The sequence below is a fragment of the Oreochromis aureus genome, linkage group 10, assembly GCF_013358895.1.
Source record: "Oreochromis aureus strain Israel breed Guangdong linkage group 10, ZZ_aureus, whole genome shotgun sequence".
In the NCBI taxonomy this organism is placed as follows: domain Eukaryota; kingdom Metazoa; phylum Chordata; class Actinopteri; order Cichliformes; family Cichlidae; genus Oreochromis; species Oreochromis aureus.
Genome location: NC_052951.1, coordinates 20,669,492 through 20,689,782, shown reverse-complemented (window position 1 = coordinate 20,689,782; position 20,291 = coordinate 20,669,492). Strand labels below are relative to the sequence as shown.

General features: G+C 38.5%; 1 protein-coding gene across 1 annotated transcript in view; it reads right to left on the bottom strand.

The window, feature by feature from the left end:
- Positions 1-1,853: 1,853 nt before the first annotated feature.
- LOC116319712 (actin-binding LIM protein 3-like) overlaps positions 1,854-20,291 on the bottom strand; it is a 57,694-nt gene continuing 39,256 nt past the window's right edge. The window contains exons 14-23 of the mRNA XM_039617893.1: positions 17,587-17,637; positions 12,741-12,878; positions 12,523-12,587; positions 12,067-12,208; positions 8,321-8,350; positions 6,574-6,632; positions 5,818-5,884; positions 5,670-5,677; positions 4,220-4,300; positions 1,854-3,293 (exon numbers count right to left, since the gene is read on the bottom strand). Coding sequence (XP_039473827.1) covers positions 3,180-3,293; positions 4,220-4,300; positions 5,670-5,677; positions 5,818-5,884; positions 6,574-6,632; positions 8,321-8,350; positions 12,067-12,208; positions 12,523-12,587; positions 12,741-12,878; positions 17,587-17,637 — 755 coding nt within the window. The 3' untranslated portion in view covers positions 1,854-3,179. The remainder of the gene's footprint in view (positions 3,294-4,219; positions 4,301-5,669; positions 5,678-5,817; positions 5,885-6,573; positions 6,633-8,320; positions 8,351-12,066; positions 12,209-12,522; positions 12,588-12,740; positions 12,879-17,586; positions 17,638-20,291) is intronic.

Genomic DNA, 20,291 nt, shown 5'->3' with positions numbered 1-20,291 from the left:
GGTCCTTACTCAAGGGTCATGCACATGTTTGAGTCTACAGTGCTCTGGAAAAGTTTTAAGCAATGCCTGATTTCCAGGAGCCAGACTTTCTTGGAATTTTGTTGTTGTTGTTTGTTGTTTTGAAGTGGTCTTGAGCAATAGTTCTCCAGGCTTTCTGAAAGTCTTTCTCTTTTTTTCCATTTTCTTTGAAAGTCATTCATCGGCTGCTTTTGGCTCCTTGGACTTCACCATTTTCAGAGGAATTTTATTTGTTTGGATGTTTGTTAGGACCCGAAGTCTGAACCACTCAAGCATAAAAAAATAACCTAACTAAAGGAATGAAACAGTTTTGCTTCTAAATATAAGTTAGCAAAGAATCTATTTTAAATTGTATCTTTGGTCAATTCACTGCAAAAACACATAATTTGTTCCTGTTTCTTTAGTCAAATCTATAATACAAAATGGCACTGACATCAAGGTTTGACAGGTATAAAATTGTATTTTTTCATCCTTAAACTTGGGATGTCTCACTATGGTGTGCAGTTTGTCCCTAAAAAATCTAAAGGAAATTGGAAAAGTGGGGGACAAAAGAAGAAGTAGAAGGGCTAAAAATAAATAAATAAAATTTACCTACAGCAGATAAACAATATCTGAAAGTCACATCATTGCAAAACAGCAAAATATCTAGTAAAGACCTGACACGGGACCTGAGAGATGCATCTGGCTCTTCAGCTGATCATCTACAGTTCACTGAAGCATAATCAGAAAGGAAAAGCAAGTGGGAGAAAATACTGAGGTATGCTAGATTATACAAGAACTGGACTGAAAATTACATTTTTGGTTTAAATCATATATGGACAATGGCGATCAGGAGAGAGGTAAAACAGTGAGTTTCTAAAGCCGCCTGTAAAACACAGTGGAGGTCTTTCAAGAAGCCTGGAAACTATTTCTTGAAGATGACTTATTAAAGAAGAGTTTGGCTGAAGGAGTTCAGTCTCTCTCACACAAAAAGGCAAATATTAATGTTGATGTTCCTTAGAATGGTGAAAACTGTCTTTTTGAAGAAAAAAAAATACAAATCCGGATAGTTTTGAAGCTGTTGAGATCATTACTAGAATTTTGTTCAGCAATTTGTCATATGTCAGGATGGCTCTACCATGAATACGAGACTATTAATATGAAATAAAATAATAATAACAGTGAAAATGATGTTTCATCATACAGAGGAACCCAATGAGGTCTTCATGGCTGGCTGAGTTCTCTTAAATATGGATACTAATAGGTAAATTCAGCTGGTAAACCTTCCATGTCAGTTGGTAAAACCAAAGTACAACTAGAAAAAAAATAAACATCTATGTTCATGATACCAAATACAAGTTTATGAATAAAAAAGACTGCAAAGGTTGGGTGCTGTTGGGTGCTAATTTGGTGGTGTCGCTGCAATAAATGTCACTAAGTTAAATTAATAATTGTATTTAAACCTCTCAGATTATGTATTATATTTCTAAAATGCACATTACTTTAATTTAAAAAAAAATGTTTATACAATAAACTCATATAAGTTATTATTATTATGTGCACAAAAATACAAACCTACCAAGAGATATATTCACTGATACTCCTCCACTTTCCTAAAGCGTTTATCAAAATTCCTATATTTTCCAGATAAGGAAGCAGCTTTCTGTACCCCCAGATCTGCAGTAAAACTGAACACTCTGAGAGATAAGAGAGCTGCAGGTGAAAGCACTTTAAAGATGAGCCCCTGATTAATGATTGTGTCAGTGAAGTCTAAAAATACAAACCATAGAACAGATAACATCATAACTTCTATTGAGTTGCATTCGAGGGTTGGAAAAAAAATATTGCACACTAAATAAATCAGTGCATCATTTATTTAAGAGTAGCAGTGAAAGACATTAGGCTGTAAATGAAAACTCCAATAAACAAAAAGGCAAACGTTGTATATGTGATTAATTGTTGCAGCCTGTAAACACAAAAACCCTCCACTTGGTTCAATGGCATTATTTCACCTTTTACAGCCAGTTAAAACAAACTTGAGTCATTCTTTGCAACAACTATCCAGTGCCTTTTGTTTTAATTAGACCCCTTTAAGCTCAGACACTACATATTGCATCTGTTAATCACAAACACAAACCTTTACTTCATATTTTTTGTACATTTCTTCCTTCAATATTTCCTTTCTTGGCATTCCTTATATTCAGAGTTCTTCACTTTATTCAGATGGCTTTTACATATTAATAAAAAAAAATTCCTTGATTAACTGTTTACTATCATCAGTCATACACTCACACCCTCACACGTACACTACACGTCAGAAAAACAGTGTTTCAACTGTAGTCCAGCATCTGAAATTCGGGCTTGTTTCTTGAGAATAAGTGCAAATACGAACAAAAAACTTGGATTTCCATATATAAGTGAAACGCAAACATCTTATTTTAAAGTGTATAGTACTAAACCCCCACTTCTAAACTAACACCTTCCAGCTCTGAGCCATGACGCAGCTCATTTATGTCAAATGTCATTTCAAAGTAAACGTCGATGGACTGTCCAGTCTGCTTGCACGTGTAGAAAAGAAGTTTGTAATATGGCTTCAGAAATACTGACATCAAAAATCAAACATGTTGTTTGAAAAATGTAGACGAAAACCTTTGGTTTTCAAGATGTGCACATTATAAAAACACATTATTTATACACCATGTTCAGTAACCCCAATGCTGAGAATCACACAGTTTATCAGACTCTGCAGCAACTCTCACCCCCTAAAACTAGATTCTTTATACCATCTTCCAAACAGCTGACATACTTCATAAGAATGCACGTTTTTTGGCAGACCTGGAGTTTCTTAAAAAGCACATCAGTAGTTCAGACAAAAACTCTAACGCTCGTGTAAACACACTGCCATCTGCTGGTAGGAGAGGCACAAGCAACCCGTTGTAGCTCCAGTGAAGCTCTCTGCTCCTCTTTTAGTCTTCTACCACTCAGTCTTCCCTTCTTGGTGGGGATTTTTCCTCAATTTTGCCCACTTGGCAAACTTCACAAACATTGCTTAAGAAGTCCGAACACACAGCAGCTACAACAAGCCAAGAACATCTCTCTTCTGCATTCTTATTTTGTTCAGTTCTTCTTCCACTGAGCCATGAACTCAAGCTGGGTTCAGTGAAAGAATCTGTTGACTTTTCTCAGAAGAGTCTGACCTGTTTCTTCATTTCATTTTGTTTCCACTGAGCAAGACGGTCAAAGGCAGACATGGACATGCCGAAGACTCTATAAAACTCCTCTGGGGAGAGATGACGCTGTTAGCAGGAAGAAACAAAGCAGATTAAAACACAATCTCATTTTTACATTTAATAAACCATAGAGAAAAAACATTAATAATGTGACACGACCAGTTGCACAGAGTTTCTAAAATTCATAAGTAATGACCTTTGCTGCTACAGTACCAAATGAAAAGACATACAGTACTATACAAAAGTATTGAGTCACCCTCATTTCTATAAAGTTTGCTTTCAAGTAGCCAGACTTTCTCGTAATTTTAAAGTGGTTTGAGCAATAACTATTCGGGCTTTCAGACGCACTTTCAAATTTCTTCTTATGACATTGGAATTTTTTTCTCACTCCACTCCTTGTACCTGAGCCTGGACGTCAACATTTTTGAAGCAGTGCGGGATCATCTTGACAAACAACTGAACAAAAGGCAGTCAAAATCTTTGAATGTCCTTCAAGAGGCCTAGAAAGTTCAAGCTCTTTGAAACTGTTAAAACTCTGTTTTTGCTTTGTGCACTCTATTTCCTTTTACGTTTGCACATGTTTCAGTAAATCACTGCACCTATTTCCCATTTTGTTAGCAAAATATAAAGAAATGAATGGTGACTCAGGACTTTTGCACAGTGCAGCATTACAGCAGCTACACAGGGAACACTGTGCTTTAAATGATTTTCTCTGCTAATGATCAGTCTGTCCATTCAGCTTTACATTGCAGGTTGTTTGAGGCTACGGGCAACAACATCTGCCACTTAGTGCTTAGAGGAAGGGTCTGTATTCTGCTTTCTTTGCTGCTCTATGACTCGTAAAACATCTGCAGTGCTCGTTGTGTCCAACATGAGGGACACTGCAGGGTTTTTTTGTTCTTTAGTGTTGAGAGCTTTCATCACAGTCTGAAAGATCAAAAGCAACGATTGATGTAGACTTTGTGAAAGAGTTGGGTCCTATAACAGGTCACCTCTAGTCTGGCTCGGTCCACATCACTGGGGAGGCGCTGCTGCCCTCTGACTGACACCACAAGGGCTTCATATGGGTAGATCTTATGAAGAAAGAAAACATATTATTAATACCTGTCAAAGTGGTTGTTTTATTATTAATATTCCTGTAAGGTTCCTCATCAAAATGCACCATGGGTGATTTAGCTGAAATAAGTCTGAAACGCTAAAAGGACTTAAAAGGACTTTAAATGCTGACTTCATTCTAAATTCTTTACTGAAAATGATTATTTGAATGAGCATGAAAACAAAAACACCAGTAAAAATTTTGGAAATTCAGTATATATTTTAACATCTGAATCATTTTGCATTTGTTTTACCCTCTAGTGGTCAAATGCAGTTACAATGCCAACAACCCCTAAAACTGCATATGAAGAAAAAAAAGAACATTAAGTTTATGTTTTCAAATTTGTGATTTCACCAATGAAAATGTTAAGAAATGCTGTTTTCTTCTGGTGTTAATGAAGTTCTCGGTTGATTTTCTTATTATTTATTGATTATTATTTACAATAATCACGCAGCAGAATCAAGTCTGCTGATGTCTGTTGTCAGCACAATTCTGATCTTCCTGAGCTATAAATTATAATCATTTAAATACAAACAAAAAAAGCTTGAACGGTTTTACTTTACATGTAATTTTTAATTCAGTGCCAAAAAGTACAAAATAAACAGCTTTTTCAGGATACAGCATGTGACACCAACTAAACTAAAACGAAGAAGAAATATATATTTATTGTGATTATATACAAAATAGCTATGCGATCAAGATTTGAGCAACCAAAATCTTCCCTGAAGGTTCTCATCTATAGCAGGTGTTGTGATATCATCATGTTGCCAAGCAACCACCTACCAAGTCAACTGATGCCTTTGTAGTTTATGTGCCTATAACACCTTAAAAGCGCCATATGATTAAAATTTCACGACAATATCATGCAATTTTTTAACCACAAAACTTGAATTATGCATGCTATGTTGGGATACCATGTTGCCTAGCAACTGCCTAAGAAGGAGAAAAACTGCAGACCAGACAATACTGGAGAATGGCCATGCACTAGTATATACATAATACATGACTATTATTTATTATTAACTTTCCAATTAGGCAGCTTGATCTTAGAGAGTACTGTCCAGCCTGTGTTTACTCATATTCATGAGTATAAATATACTTATCTTGCCATAAAAAGACAAGGCTGGTACTGTTAGCTTTTGTTAACGTCTATTTGTGGGTTTGACTTTGCTGTCAGTAAAATGAGTCTGTCACTGTTACAATTTCTCTGGCTGAAGTGGGTGCTACTGAGTGAGATTAATTCATTATTCAGATTAAAGAAGCAACATCATCATTCTTATCCACTGATACAAACCTGTCACTCTTTGCTCAGCAACAGATTTCTTACTTTATCAACTGGATCTTACCTTGTATTCTGAAAAGAAGGAGAAAAAAAGGAGTCACTGACAATTGCTGTTCCAACAGTTCTGATTAACATGTGTTAAGGTGGGCAATAGATCAAGAGAAAAACTCTAAAAAGTGGTGTAAGCAGATTGAGCTGAGCAATAGGCTTACCTCTTATCTGCCAATTAACTGCATTACTGCTGTCATACTGGTAATAATCTCCACCAACACTCCCAGGCTGCCGCAACAGGAAAGTGCATTTTAGGAAAACATGGAATAAAAATACACATTTAATATTTTACAAAGTGTAGTGGTTTTTTAGTCTAACAACTTATCACACTAATGTAACGACAGCATCATGCCACTTGTCTCACTTGGCCTTAAGAAGCAACTGATACAAATGGGTTTCAGGTCAGTAGCAAATGACTCTGCAATGTATTACAGTTTAGCAAATGGCCATGTGTATCTTATTCTCTCTCTGACTCTTGAGAGGAAACCTACATTCATTATCTGTGGACTGCAATCATCAATTATGGGAACTTGGTTTTTGTCTCCAAACACAAGGCGAGTCATCACACACACACACACACACACACACACGTCTGGTGTTGCTATCCTCGTGGGGACATCTCATTAACGTAATGCTTTCCCTAGCCGCTTACCCTAACCATCAAAAATGATTGCCTAACCCTAACCCTTACCCTAAACCTAACCATAACCCAATTGTAACCCTGACACTAAAACCACATTTTGAGTGTGAAAAATGCCTTCAACCCCGTGGGGACCTGGATTTTGGTCCCCACGAAGGCTGTTGGTCCCCACCAGTATAGTAAATTTCAGATTTTGGTCCCCACCAAGATAGGAAGAACCAGAATACACACACACACACACACACACACACACAGCCAAAACCCATTGATTCCTTACCCTGTTCAGTGCATTTCTGCCGTAGCCTGGCAACGAGGCTGATTTGGCAATGTAGGAGTCTGGCAGAACAAACAAAAACACATAAACAAACACATGAAGTATGAAAACTGATACCAACACACTTAAATTAGAATCAAGAGTACACTGCCTCTATTGTCTGTGGTGCTTTTGGTTTATTTATTTAATTATTTATTTGGAAAAAAAGAGGTTACTTTACAGCTTCAAAATTTTTAATTTGATTTCGTCTGTATCTGATTTTAAGAAAGCTACGGGTTTTGAGCTGTGGGTAAACGGGGGGAAAAGACATTTTGCTTTTTTTCTGTCGATGAGCAGAAGCTTCTATATTTTGCTGTTTCATCAGGTTTTCTTTCCACTTTTTTTCTACTGAAGTGTTGCATAAGAAATGTTTTCATGTCTGAAAAGTGATGATCTAATGGTTTTTCTGTCTTATGCTCATCTAATATCTTTCACCCAACTCTGATCTTGAAACCTCTCATCTCAGTAGCTCAAACAGCGAGTTACTGACATGTTGCTGGGAGTTTGGAAAAAGGCCTCCGATCAACTTTCTATCGTTTCATATAAGAATTCAAAGCAGAAGTGCTTTTTTCATATATTTGAAATCTCAAGGCTACAACACAATGTCTCAAAGACCCAAGCTGTGATCTGAGATGGGTTTTAAGTTGCAGAAAAGAGCTGCATTACTTCCTTTATACCAACATAGCACCTGTCTTGTAATCAGTGATAACCACTGGTGGCAACCAAGCATCTCCGGGCATCCTTGCACTTGTTGTGTGCACTCCTGCAGTGGAAGCAGCAGAGGGCAGTGCAATCCCACTGTTCCTCTCAGTTCATTTGGCTTATCAACTTTCACTTGCCTTTACTTCACTATCACTGTTTCCTGTTCCTGTTCTTCCCCTGTCACTTGCTTTTCCCTCCTTTTTCCACTCCTCCCTCTCACTCCTCTGTTCATCCTTCCTCCCTCCCTCTCTCTTTTACTCTGGTGTTGAAAGGAATTAAATTACCCTGTAATGTCAAAGAGCCCTGAAGAAACACCATGATGCAGCAGAATACAGGCTGCGGTGTATTGGCAATGTACAGTGTGTAAAATGCTGAACTATAATGAGTTTGTCATCTACTACTCTCTTTCTCAACAAGAAATGAGATATAGTCGGTGTTCATCTCAGATATGTACTGCTCTGTTGCCAGCATGAAAACTACTAGCATAAGCATCTCATATATCACAATTTTTGTTGTACAAGTCCTTCCCTATAATAACTGAGGCTTTTGAATCTTTATAGCTAACGTTTGATGCATTTAGTGCACCATCAAAATTACTTTATTGGGCACAAATGCACAGTTTTCAAAAACAAATATGGAAGCCCAGTTCGGACTTTAATGCCTTTAACAACTGTTAAAGGCAGAAGAACAGCATCGGAATTCCTCCAAATCTTTAAAAATATTGTCACATGTAACAACAGCTTATAGAACAGATCACTGTGGATGATGCAGCTTCTGAAAAAAAAATAAAGACAGACCTTGTTGTCATTCATCTTCCTACCCGTAACTCAAAAGATAGAGGTGTCTGTGCGAGTGTCAGTGTGAACTGATAAAAATCTCCTACTTAAAGCTCTGCTGCTGTCACAGCAGAACTAACAGGATGAAGAAGATGAGGGGAAAGCCGGCTCTCTGCGTCGCGGCTCCCATTGGGATGAACAAGCAGATCAAAACACATTGATGAACCACTCACCGCTGTCAGCGCTGCAGAGGGACCTGGGAGCTGAAAGACAGACAAACAAAGGAGTGGGGAGAGGGGCCATATATTGTAATTTCACCAGTTTCATACTGTGAAAATTTTTGTCTCAAGCCCCCAAAATGCAGTTTTTTTAAATTATTTAGAATAAGAACTTTAGCTCAATGAATACTTTAGTGGAGGGACTTGTTTCCCAGAAAGGAGATGCTAGTAAAGAGCAGAATAAAATACTGCTAAAGAAAAACAGCAAGATGGATTTTGAATCCATCTCCGATTCAGTTAAAACACTGAGGAACAAATCGTGCAGTGATCTGTGGAATCTAGTGAGAAAGTTTTAGTATGTTATGGGAGACAAGGAGAACCTTAGGAGGTCACTACATCAAATTATCTATCTCCATCTCCCTAGCACAATCTTTTCTTTTCTTCCCGCCTCACATCGTCATCTTCAATCCTTTGTCCAATATATGCACTATTACTCCTCTGCACATGACATCCTACTTAACATATGTAAGAATCCAGGTGTTCTGTTGTATATATCTTGAAATACTGAAGTTGTAATAGTAATTAGGATATCTACCAAATGAAGAGGACTCCATGTTAAATATAATGCAATGAATTTTAACATTTGACAAAATAAAACCCATGAAAAATACATTATATGCACAGTGTGTGAGAACAAAGGCATAGCTGAAGTTAATATTGGGATATACATTCTCCTCTTTAAAAAGCATTGGCAATCAGCAGATGTTCTTCTTCCTGATCCATTAAACTGACTAAAGCTGCAACAATGCTGCTGTCCTTTGTGGACCATGTTGGTCTTTTGGTTTAGTGTGCGCATAAACATGCATATCAGTTGCTGGGACAACATGAACAGATGTCACACTCTATTAAGTAGGGTTATTAAATCTACCACATGGTAAAACTATTAGTTTTCAGATTAAAAAAAGCCAGCTGTTTTGGGAGATGTCTATAAAACATTAGCTGTGTGAGAACATGTCCCTAAGAAGATCTGCATGCAGGATTAATCACTACCAAGACCTGTACATCATTTAAAATATGAAGCACTATGTGCATAGGCATGCAGCACGTTAGATATTTATATGCTTATGGCACATAACCACTGCGCTTATTTTGAATAGAGTTCATCGAAATGTGAGATTTTTGCAGTTATTTTTCTCAAACATAGGTAAACAAATAAATAAATAAAGGAAAAAGTTCTTTCCCTTTTTTCAATTTTATTATAATGACTTACTAGCAAAGCTTGCTAATGACTGTAGTTGCAGTGAGAATGCTAACAAGTTTAGCAGCCACAATTTGCTAGCAATTGCTAATTAGAAAGCAAAACTACAGCTGAGGATCTTGTAAAAACATCTTTAAGTCTTTAAACTGAACAAATAATCAAAAATAATAATGATTTATTATAAAAAATAATAAATCAAAAACACTTAGTTGTTAACCTTGCGCTTTTACGGCTAGTTTTGTACTAATCTAAATGCAGCTGGTTCTCTAGTATTAGTGCTAAACTTAAGACAGCTTGTATCACTGCTGAATATTGCTTATTGATCCTGTACACACTGAAGTACTTTTGAATGATTATGCAATCACTTAACAATCTACAATCAATGACTTTGAAAGCTGATCAAAATAAAACAAAACAACTGCAACGCTCAGCTGTTTTCTAGTAATTAACTTAAGCTTTGGGCTGATGACTTAAGGTCATCACTGAGAATGATATAAATGTGTTTACCAGCTGTCATCCTCTGGTGAACATGAAATGTGAAATTGTCATGGCCATACCACCATGTTGAGATATATTAGACCGAAGTGACTGACTAACTAACTGATGGACAGATACTGCCATCCTTAGGGTCACGCTGCTAGCGTGGATAAAAATGGTCCGAATCAATTCAGTGAAATGAAGTCACCAAGCGTGTCAGTCAGTTTGTAGCAGTTCATTCCATTTCTAAAAAATGTTGAACATCCCATTTTGGAATTAGCCTCCTCTGAAGAACAGATGAGAGTGCGCCTGTCAGGATTTTCTAATCAGTATAATAACAGCAAGCACCATAAACCCATAGTGATTACACAGCACTGAGCACCCACATTATTCATACCTCTCTCTCTCTCCGTGACCTCCCTGTGGACAGAGCTCATTTCCCTCTTTTTCCACCGCTCTCTGACCCTGATTTACTTCTAAGGCTTCATGTCGTACATCTTCTCTCAACAGCTCCAAATTGCTTTAGCTTCTGATTCTCTCTCTCACCCTTAAATCTATACACTTTCTATAGTGTTCACTCTTTGTTCCGCTTTAACACCCTTCCTTTTATTCCTGCTGGACCCCCACCACAACACAACACAACGTACGCTTTCTTTGCCTTTCTTCGAATCTCTCCATCTTTGTCTCGCCTTATCTGCTGAACACAATGAGGAATGGAATCAATTAAAGAGTTAACACAGAAGCGGGAAAACCCCACCTGCTCAGGCTCGGTCAGCAAGCAGGACAACACCCAACACTGTTCCAGCTATAAAGGAAACTACATTTATTTCCTAACATCTAACCTTCAGTCAATGCATCCTAATCAGAATTAGCCCAAACCAAAAACTAATCTTGTTTTAGCTATTAAAACCTCAAACCTTTTATACAATAAATAAATAAATAAATAAAACACTTCAGGGACTGGGAATATATCGATAAGTCATGCAAACATCATTAACCTTCCACCAGAAGAGAGACAGAAAGGACGTAGCCACGCTAGCTGCTATTTGAAGCTGGAATTCTGTTGCATGCTAACATGGTCACACTGATAATGCTAACATGCTAACGTTTAATGTTTTATTACTATTTTTATTTTACCACTTGTTTTGCAGAAATGTCTTCATTCAGAATATTACACTTACTGAATCTTATATTTAAAAAAAAATACTAGATGAGGAGTTAATTATCACAACTTTCCTCAGGAAAAATTAATGTTTCTACCAAACTTCATGCAAGGACAGGTGATCCCCAACATTCACAGAATATATCATATTGGAACCAGAAGATAAAATAATGGACTCCAGTAAATACTGAGGTACTTTAGATAGATGGTTTATCCCATAGACAGGGAGATAGTTCTCTGATATTTGGAACAAGTGAGGGAATAACAAATACACAGACTTACTCAACCAGATAAAAGAGGTGCTTGTAGCATTGCCATAAAAACAGTCTTTTGTGGCTACTTTTCCTCTCTTTTTAAGCAAGCTTTCTTCTCATTGGCTGTCCCGTGAAAACAAATCATTTGAACAAGGGATGACTTAGGCTGCTCTGCTCACAGTCCTGTGTGCCTGAGATGACCATATTATGGATATCCGCTCTTAGTGACATCATATGAAAATAAGAGTATAAAAAACTGTGCACTTAGAGTCATCTGAAGCCTGTGTTGACCTCATTATTTAAAACTTTAGCCATGTTTAATGTGAGCATGCACCAGTGCAACAGTATTTATACATATATATATATATACATAAAATAAGAAAAAAGCTGAATACATCCACTTGAACTTTTTTTGCTTCACTCCAACTAATCAACTTATAGTCCTGGCACTAACTCTGAAATACTTCAGACTTACTTTGTTTTTTCTATTATGAATTACAATATAGACTTTTACTAATATATCTGCAAAAAATCCCATACCAAATTCATCATAATAAAAGACAAGATTAAGAGCCTAACCTTGTAAATAAAGAAATGTACACACACTTACAGCCATTAAGGGAGCTGTATCCCAGATTGCTCAGCGCCTCCTTGCTGCTACAGCGGGAGCTGTGTCTGCTACCCCACTGGTCATTGTCGTGACAACCTGCTCGTGCCTTCATCTCCTCCTTCAGGATCAATCTGCCAATTCCCTGCATGGAGTGAAGGAAAGAAGAGCAGAGGGGAAGAACAAAGAGAGATGGGAAAACAAGGTGGAACAAAAGGACAGATAGATGGAGTAATAAGAGTTGATTGAGTGAGATGGGTGCATGAGTTGACAGATGGTGATGGAATAATGCAGGATAAAAGAGAAGGATGGATGTGAGGACGGAAGAAGAGAGGAGTACAGGGGCATCACTTTGTATCATGTCAAGTGAGGCTAGAAAGAAGCATTTAATTAACTGGCTCATTAAATATTAACCCTCACTTAAAATATAACAGGAAGAAGCAACAGATGTATTTTTACCCTGTTTATATTATGATTCAGTCCATCCTCCTCTCCTCCAGATGAAAACCTCCTCACCCTGGAGACTAGATAGAGAGATGGAGGAAATGAAAGGTAACAGGGAGCAAGTGGGAAGACTGAAAAAGTGAACATCAAAGTGAAAAAACCCTGTAACTTGGCTCTCTGGGTTCAGTTTGTGTATAGCAGTAAAACATGCTATTAAGTAGATGGTGCTTTACCTTTTGGAGAGCCGGTATATGGGTAGTAGTTGGAGTTCGGGTGATAAATGCTGTTACAGTTTGAGGTGGAAAGGCGATTGGAATTGGTGAGATTGTCATTGGTCCTACTCTTATTGGCTGTTGGAGAGGCTGATATTTCTGACAGGAAGATAATTAGAGAAGCTGTTGAGGGTATTTTTTTTAAATTTATTGTTAAAGACACACTTTGAGCATTTGATTTGTGACAGAAAATCTTTTTGTCCTAGAATCTTGTGCTGAATTTCATGCTAGAAATAACAAGAAAACCACCAGAAGTGAAAAGTCTATATGGGTAGAAAGCCTTAAAGATGTTCTTGTTTAATGAAAGTGTCTTTTTTCCCCTCCCATTGTTGGCTTTAAAATGATTTTCTGACCAACGTGTTTGCTGATGCGTGAGTGCAAGAGAAACAAGACAGATGAAGTAGAGCATGTATTTACAGAGAGGGGAGAGAGCACAGTATGTGAGAGGAAAGGAGGAGAAGAGGGGAGACGCATCAAAAACAGGGGAATGGAAAATCGAAAAGAGGTCAGAGACAATGGGAGGGGGTGTGATACAAAACTTCAAGCAGGCGATAATGCTGACTCTAAATAAAAAATATGAACAGAATGAAACACTTTAAGGTATTATACAAATGTGTAAAGTTTCTGTTAAAGCTGAAATCTCACAAGAAGATTGGCTGGAATTTTTACTTTTATTAAACAACGTAAAAAAAAAGTGATCCGAATAAGATGCTGTCATATCGGTTATGTGTAAGCTGATACGGTGGCCCTGAGAGTTCAAATACACTGCAAATTAAGAAAAATGCCAGAAAACAGAAAAACACTGTAAAAGCATACAAACCACAATGGAAACAGGAAATCACAAAACACAATGGAGTGTTTTTGGAAGACAATAATATGACAGCACAGCTGCACACGTGACAGAAACCAAACCACACGAATACACATGATACACAGAAGTGGAGGATTCATCTGTGCTGTCAAGGACCAATGACTGTAGAAAAGATGTGAAAAAGACGCACGCAAGGTGTTTTTCTTTTAATGAGACGATTCATATAACACTGTAGATTCATGTTTGCAATTAACTGTGTACTGCTAGCTTGTCACTTCTGCAGCTGGTCCATCACACTGTTGTTTCCTCAAACTTCCCTTGTGTTTTGTGTGCTTTTGGAGCATTTTTCTATTTGCTGGTTTTCTTAAGATGCAGTGCATTTGTACCTTCAGGGCCACTGTAAACTAATCATGTGTATACATGAATGGCATTTTTCTTCTTTGAAGGACACAAACAAAATCCATCTGTTTGTGCGTGTTTGTTATCATTTTTGTATTGTGATGTTTTTTTTATTTAATTTGAGTATTCATTTAACTTGGGCATTTGATCAAGTGCAATATGGCTCCACCTCACCCCTATTTTTAGTATCATTTTACATCCAAAACTGATGCTACCTTTCAGATGCACTAAAACAGATGCAATGTATTTTTGGCCTGACTTAGATCATTTGATGCAACTGGAGCTGCTAAAACATTTTATCTGTGATTCCTCCTGTGGTATATCTAGATGTGGCAGATGACATGTGAGGAAATAGATGAAATAGTGTTTTTGATGTGCAGCCACATCTGCCTATAACAAATTATGGTATCAATGTATCGTATATACACCTGATTATGGTATTTTGCCTTAATATGAAACCTGCTCTATACATGATTAATGGTGTAAGTGTAAATCCACATCCACACAGCCCAGTTTGCAGACTGCCCAACAGGAGAGAGAGGCTTGTCAGCACTTTGTGGCGCAATGTAAATCATGCAGAGGTCTTTCAGAAGAACTGTAACTCTGTTGGACCTGCCATGTGAGCACAGATAGATCATCTAGACACTATTTGGCACTGCTTCTCTCAGTTCCACCAGCTGAATCTGTAATCACAGGTTTGATGTGGCTGTATCAAAACTGCGATCAAACTTTACATCCGCCTCAAGTCTGCATACCTTTATAGTCGAGCCAAGTAACCTTAAAGTAACTTTATCAACATGATGTATGGGGAATGCTACTGTCATAATTAGGAATGCACCAATCCATCAGCTCTGACTGTGATTTAGTATGTGCATTTTTCCAAAAGTCTCATGAGGTAGCATTTGGCTAGAATGCTAAAAAACTGAGCAGGCTAGTCAGTGTGACTGGGTGATACAAGATTCAGTCATATTAAGGTCAATCTGGGAACTCACTGAATGGTCTTCTGACTTATGAGATATTTGGTCATACACAGAAAAGGGCTGGCAAAGGGAGTGACAATGGAGTTCATCTTGAAGATGAAGAAGTGCAAAAAGAAATATGGAAAAAACATAGTTTTGAGTTTTATAAAGTTTATGGATCTCTGAATTTTATATTTTTGAGTTTTTAGTCTTAAGTTGTGGTTACTTTTTATAATCTGAGGTCTGTTTATATCTTGAGTTTCTTAAGTCTTCTTAAGTTTTCGTCTCTGTCCCCCAGTTGTTAGTTCCTGTTTTATTTTGGTTCATTCATCTTGGTTTTTTTTGTATTTAGCTTTATTTCCTCCTTTTCTCATTACCTAGATTCTGTTCACCTGTGTCTCATTTCCCTCAGCTGTGTTCACTTCAGCTAATCCCCCCTCTTGTGTATATATAATGGCATGTTTCTGTCAGTCCTTGTCACAGTATCTGTTATTGTGTCTTCTGTGCCTAAATTGTTGGATTCCTGTATAATCTTTAATATTTATAGTTTGTACTTTTCAACCCATTTAAGTAAAGGTGTGTTTTCAATTTATGCTGCTGCCTTAAGAGTCTCCATATGAGTCCTCCTCCTGCAGATATGTGACAGCAAAAATGAGAAGCACAGACAATGGCTGCAGTGGTGGTGTAACAGGTCCCAGTTAGATTGGCTATTTTTACTGTTTTTAATATTTTTAGTTTCTCTAGCCTCATCTGTTCCTCTACCTCTGGCATTATATTTCATCTTTACTCTGTATTATTTGTCTCTTGGTCACTTCTTTTTGATTTGAAGTGAAGGTTAGTTTCTCATGTCTCTTGTTATGGATAATAATCAAATAGTCCTAAAATTGACTCCTACTTCCTTTTACCTGATTTTGATGGAAAACATCAAGGAAAGGTGTCCAGAAGAACTTATAAGGAAACAGGAAAAGGAAAGCTTTTTACTCAGAGAATCTGAGTGCACATATTTGTTAATGGTGTTGTACCATGTTAAAACTACAATGCCCCATAGCTGGACTAAATTACTAAATTACAAGGACTAGTAAAAAAAACCCATTACTTCATTACAAAGCCTGAAATTCTATAAAATTAAATGAATCTTATTTTATTATTTTTTCCTGCCTGACCAATGATGCAGTAACTCCTATCCTACTGTTAAAATTTTCTGTGACCAAAGTAAAATTCCCTCCATCAACAACTTGGGATGGAGCCTTTCCCAGCTAGCCCCAAGTAAAAATGCATGTGATATGATGAGGATGGCAATACAACCACAGACATAACTAACGTATATCTTAAACACACTTTGATATAGTTCACATAAGTTATAACATTGATTTAGACAGCTGATATAAATCTATGCTCTTCATGCGAGGCAACACCTCCTTGAGAATTGTATTATGGCAGTGCAACATTGACAGGTCAACTGTAGATTTTACCTGTTGTCAAACCATACAGCAGGGTTATGGTATGAGTAAGCCTCACTGTGAAATTAGTGATTGAAATGACTCAAAAATGAGAAACACACACTTAGTGTTAACATTTATGTGACCAAAATCACCATCAGTTTGATTTAGGTCTAAATCACAGTCATTGTTTTGGTGAACAGTTGGATGGTGTGTTGCACGTAATAAAGGAAGGGTCTTTTCTTAGTAGTTGGAGAATTTGAACCGCTGTTATTATGGCTGCCATACAGATACTTCCGGGTCACTTCTATTTGTTAGAAACCTTCCTAAGCAACATTAACTACACAACCACACCTCTAATTTTATTTCATGCTCTTTTTCTCTGCTGTGACTATCTGCTTTCACCTGTGTCTTGTTCCCACCTGTGCTTCATCTCCAGTCACCCCTCTGTGTGTGTGTGTGTGTATAGTCTCGTATTGTCCCCTTTGTCAGTTTGTCTGTTTACCCTAAGAGGTGCTTTACTTTGTGTCTGCCATCTTGCTTTATGTTGGGTTCATTTCTTGTAGTTTTACCATTTTCCACTTCACTACAATTTGTTAAAAGCAATAAAGGGCTAAACTGTTTAAAGACTACAGCTGATGGTTTTAAAATTGCATTTTAAACATGTATTTCTTAGGCTTTTCATAGACTGTTTACCCCATTCCAACCAAAGCCTACTTAACAGGGACAAGTGATCAGTACCCAAAGGCCATCGACCTTTCTAGTTTCTGAAGGTGAAACTTGTCTAGTGGACAACTGACAAGAGCTGAAAAATTGGGGAACAAAATTTGAGTTAATTCACACCATAAACTTTGTAACTGAACGGGATGGGGTCAAACTGCAGCTACTTCAAGGCTGTGTAAGGGTCCAGAAGAAATTCTTTCATTTATTCTGAGTGTTTCCATGTTGAGAAAATCCTAAGAAGACTGAATCTAATCAGAAGTAGCAGATTACAGACAATAAAAAAGTGTGTCTATAAATATATACTGCAGCTTTAACTTTAACAGCTTTAATCTTTTCCGTAACTGGTTCATTAAGTCAGACACACAGAACTATCACACTAAGACTATGCTACAATGAACACAAAAATCAATGGACTGGACAGATACACAGCCCCCAAAAAGGCTTTGAAATCACAAAAATTTGAGCAATTAACCAACCTTGTCTCTTGTAGATGGGTGGTTTTCTATAGATGTTGGTTTCCTCAGAAGCTGAGAACAAAAAAGAGTCAGTTGGTGACAAAAAGCAAAATAAACATTCAGATAAGAAGAGGACTTTGACCTTTAACTAATTCTTTAATAAACAAATGTCTTTGTACAATTAGACAGACACTTTATTGACCCCACAAGGGAAAGCTACTGTACATATTTACAAACCCAACCTGTACATAGTGTGGCTGCAACACATACATATTTTCAGAAAGTGAGAACAAGTGATCCACAAGTTACTGTGCAGAGGACATTTCTATCACTCCAAAATCGATACAATCATCCACATGAACTCTATTCAGAGAAAAGCAACCACTGGACTCTGCCCACCTTCACACAGAAGTAACAACAGAAATGCACATCTGAGCCAGTGATATCCTCGCAAGAAAAAGTTGACCAGTCCTATTTGTATTTCCTTTAAAAGTGTACTTGAAGGTTCAACAACAGTCAAGTGGCAACAGAATAATTCACAACCAAATATCTCATCCTATAGTCAAACTGTTGCTAGACGGTTTGAGCAATGATTTTTCTCCTCTGAACCCTGTCAGTTTCTTTTCAGAATATAATTTTTTCAAAAACACCAGTTTTTCATCCCTTTCTGCTCCAGTGCATCCTAGATGGAAGTGCCAGCTGCCATTTACATCTCCACCCTTCTTCAACCAGTTAACTATTGAAAAGGGTGTACTCACATATTTTACTGGTGTTTTATGTGATCACGTGCAGAATTGTTATGACTAGTAATAAACACAGCTGCATCATCAGCATAAGCAGGCACATTAGTTCATGTATGTGAAACTGCAGCAAAGGTTAAACCTGTGAGACCCCATCTAAGCTGATTTAAAAGGCAACAGCATATGGCTGACCACACAGGGGTCAACCCTGCCTAATGCCTCTTTGTACAATGACGTAGCTGCTAAGTCCTCTTATTTTCAACAATATAGCAGTATTTGAATACAACAGCTTATCCCATGAAATAACATGAAGGCTTCAAGCATCTGCAACAAAGATGATCTGCTTTTTCTTCCTCTAGACACAAAGGCCTAAATTGTCCAATAGTGCGAGTTATTGATTGTGTTAAGTCTGAATATAATGAATAATGGCTTCCAGACCACCCTTAAATGTATTTAAAAGACATTCACCTATTTTTATAGTTTGTACGTGAAGTGAAGCTGGTCTCTGATTTTTTAGCAAACCCTAACATCTCTCTTTTTTTTTTTGGTTGCCTGTAGAGCTCTGCAGGGAGTCACAACTGAGCTGCTGAATGGTAGTAAAAAAAGTCTTCTCAATGGAAAGTTCAACTTCAGCGTAGGTAATCCCTCCATCTACATGACTGCCATCCATTCAATTCAATTCAATTTTATTTATATAGCACCAAATCACAAGAAGAGTTGCCTCAAGGCACGTTGTATTGTAAGGTAAAGAGTCTACAATAATACAGAAATTGTCAGGGTTCCTTCCTCTTCAACCGTTTCACCTTCTCAGGTGAAGACAGCTAAGGCTCAGCCTGTCCCTACAACACCACCTCAGATGACTTGGGCCCAGCCAGCAACAACTCCTGTGCCAGCTCCAAGGACGAGGGCAGCTGTGACCCAGTCTACCTCCACACCCGCTCCTGTTTCTCGGGTGGGGGTGACTGGTGTCCAGCCACCTCCCGTGCCTGTCCCAGCGCCCAGGCTGAGAGCAGCCAGAACCCAGCCTGACCTCCCTAGAGGCTTGGAAGAGCTAACGGTCCACCTGCTACTTCACCTCTTCATCCACCTCCTGATCCAGCCTTTCACGCCCTCGCACTATCCCTGGTTAGGCTAGCTGAGGTGTCCCCTGCTCAGGCACCAGCTTTACTAGTCCAGGCTGTAGCTTTATCTCCTTCACTAGCTCAGTCGGTAGCTCAGCCATTAGCCACACCAACCTCAGCTCACTCCTTAGCCTCGCCAACCTCTGTTCATCCCTTAGCATCCCCAGTCCAGTCAGTTAATTCGCCTGCTGTTCAGCCTCCACTCCAGTCAGTTAATTCGCCTGCTGTTCAGCCGCCTCCAGTCCGGCCGCCTCCAGTCTCTGGCCCAGTCACTCGTCCACCATCCTGGTCAGTTCCCAGACCTGCAGCCACAGCATCCAGAGCCAGCTGTGAGCCCGGCCGCTCCTCAGCCAGGGGTTTCCCGCGCCCGCCACGCTGTCGACCGGTCCAGCCCTCGGCTTCCCGCGCCCTCCACGCCGTCGCCCAGCCCACGTTCTGGACATCAACGCCGGCTCAGTGGCCGCCGCAGTCTTCCTCGCGGCCGCCCACCGGAACGCCCACCCCGTCTTGGTGGTTCTTTCTTTCGGGTGCCGGCCTTTGAAGGGGGGGGGGTACTGTCAGGGTTCCTGGGTCATTGACCCAGTGATTTCAGTTTGTTCATGTTCAGTTTATTTTGCCACATCAATGTTGTTCTCACTTCCTGTTTCTCCCGTATCAGCTCATTTCTCATGTCGTTAGCCAGATTATGTTCAGCTGTGTACTCACCGGTCTCTCATTATCATCCGCATCAGTTTGTGTATTTAAGTCCTCAATTTCCTCCAGTTCTTTGTCGTGTCATTGATGTTCGTGTGATGTTGTCGTCCTTCCCGTGTGTTCTCTCAGTTCAGTCAGCCATTCAGTTATCCAGCCAGTCAGTGTCCGTTCA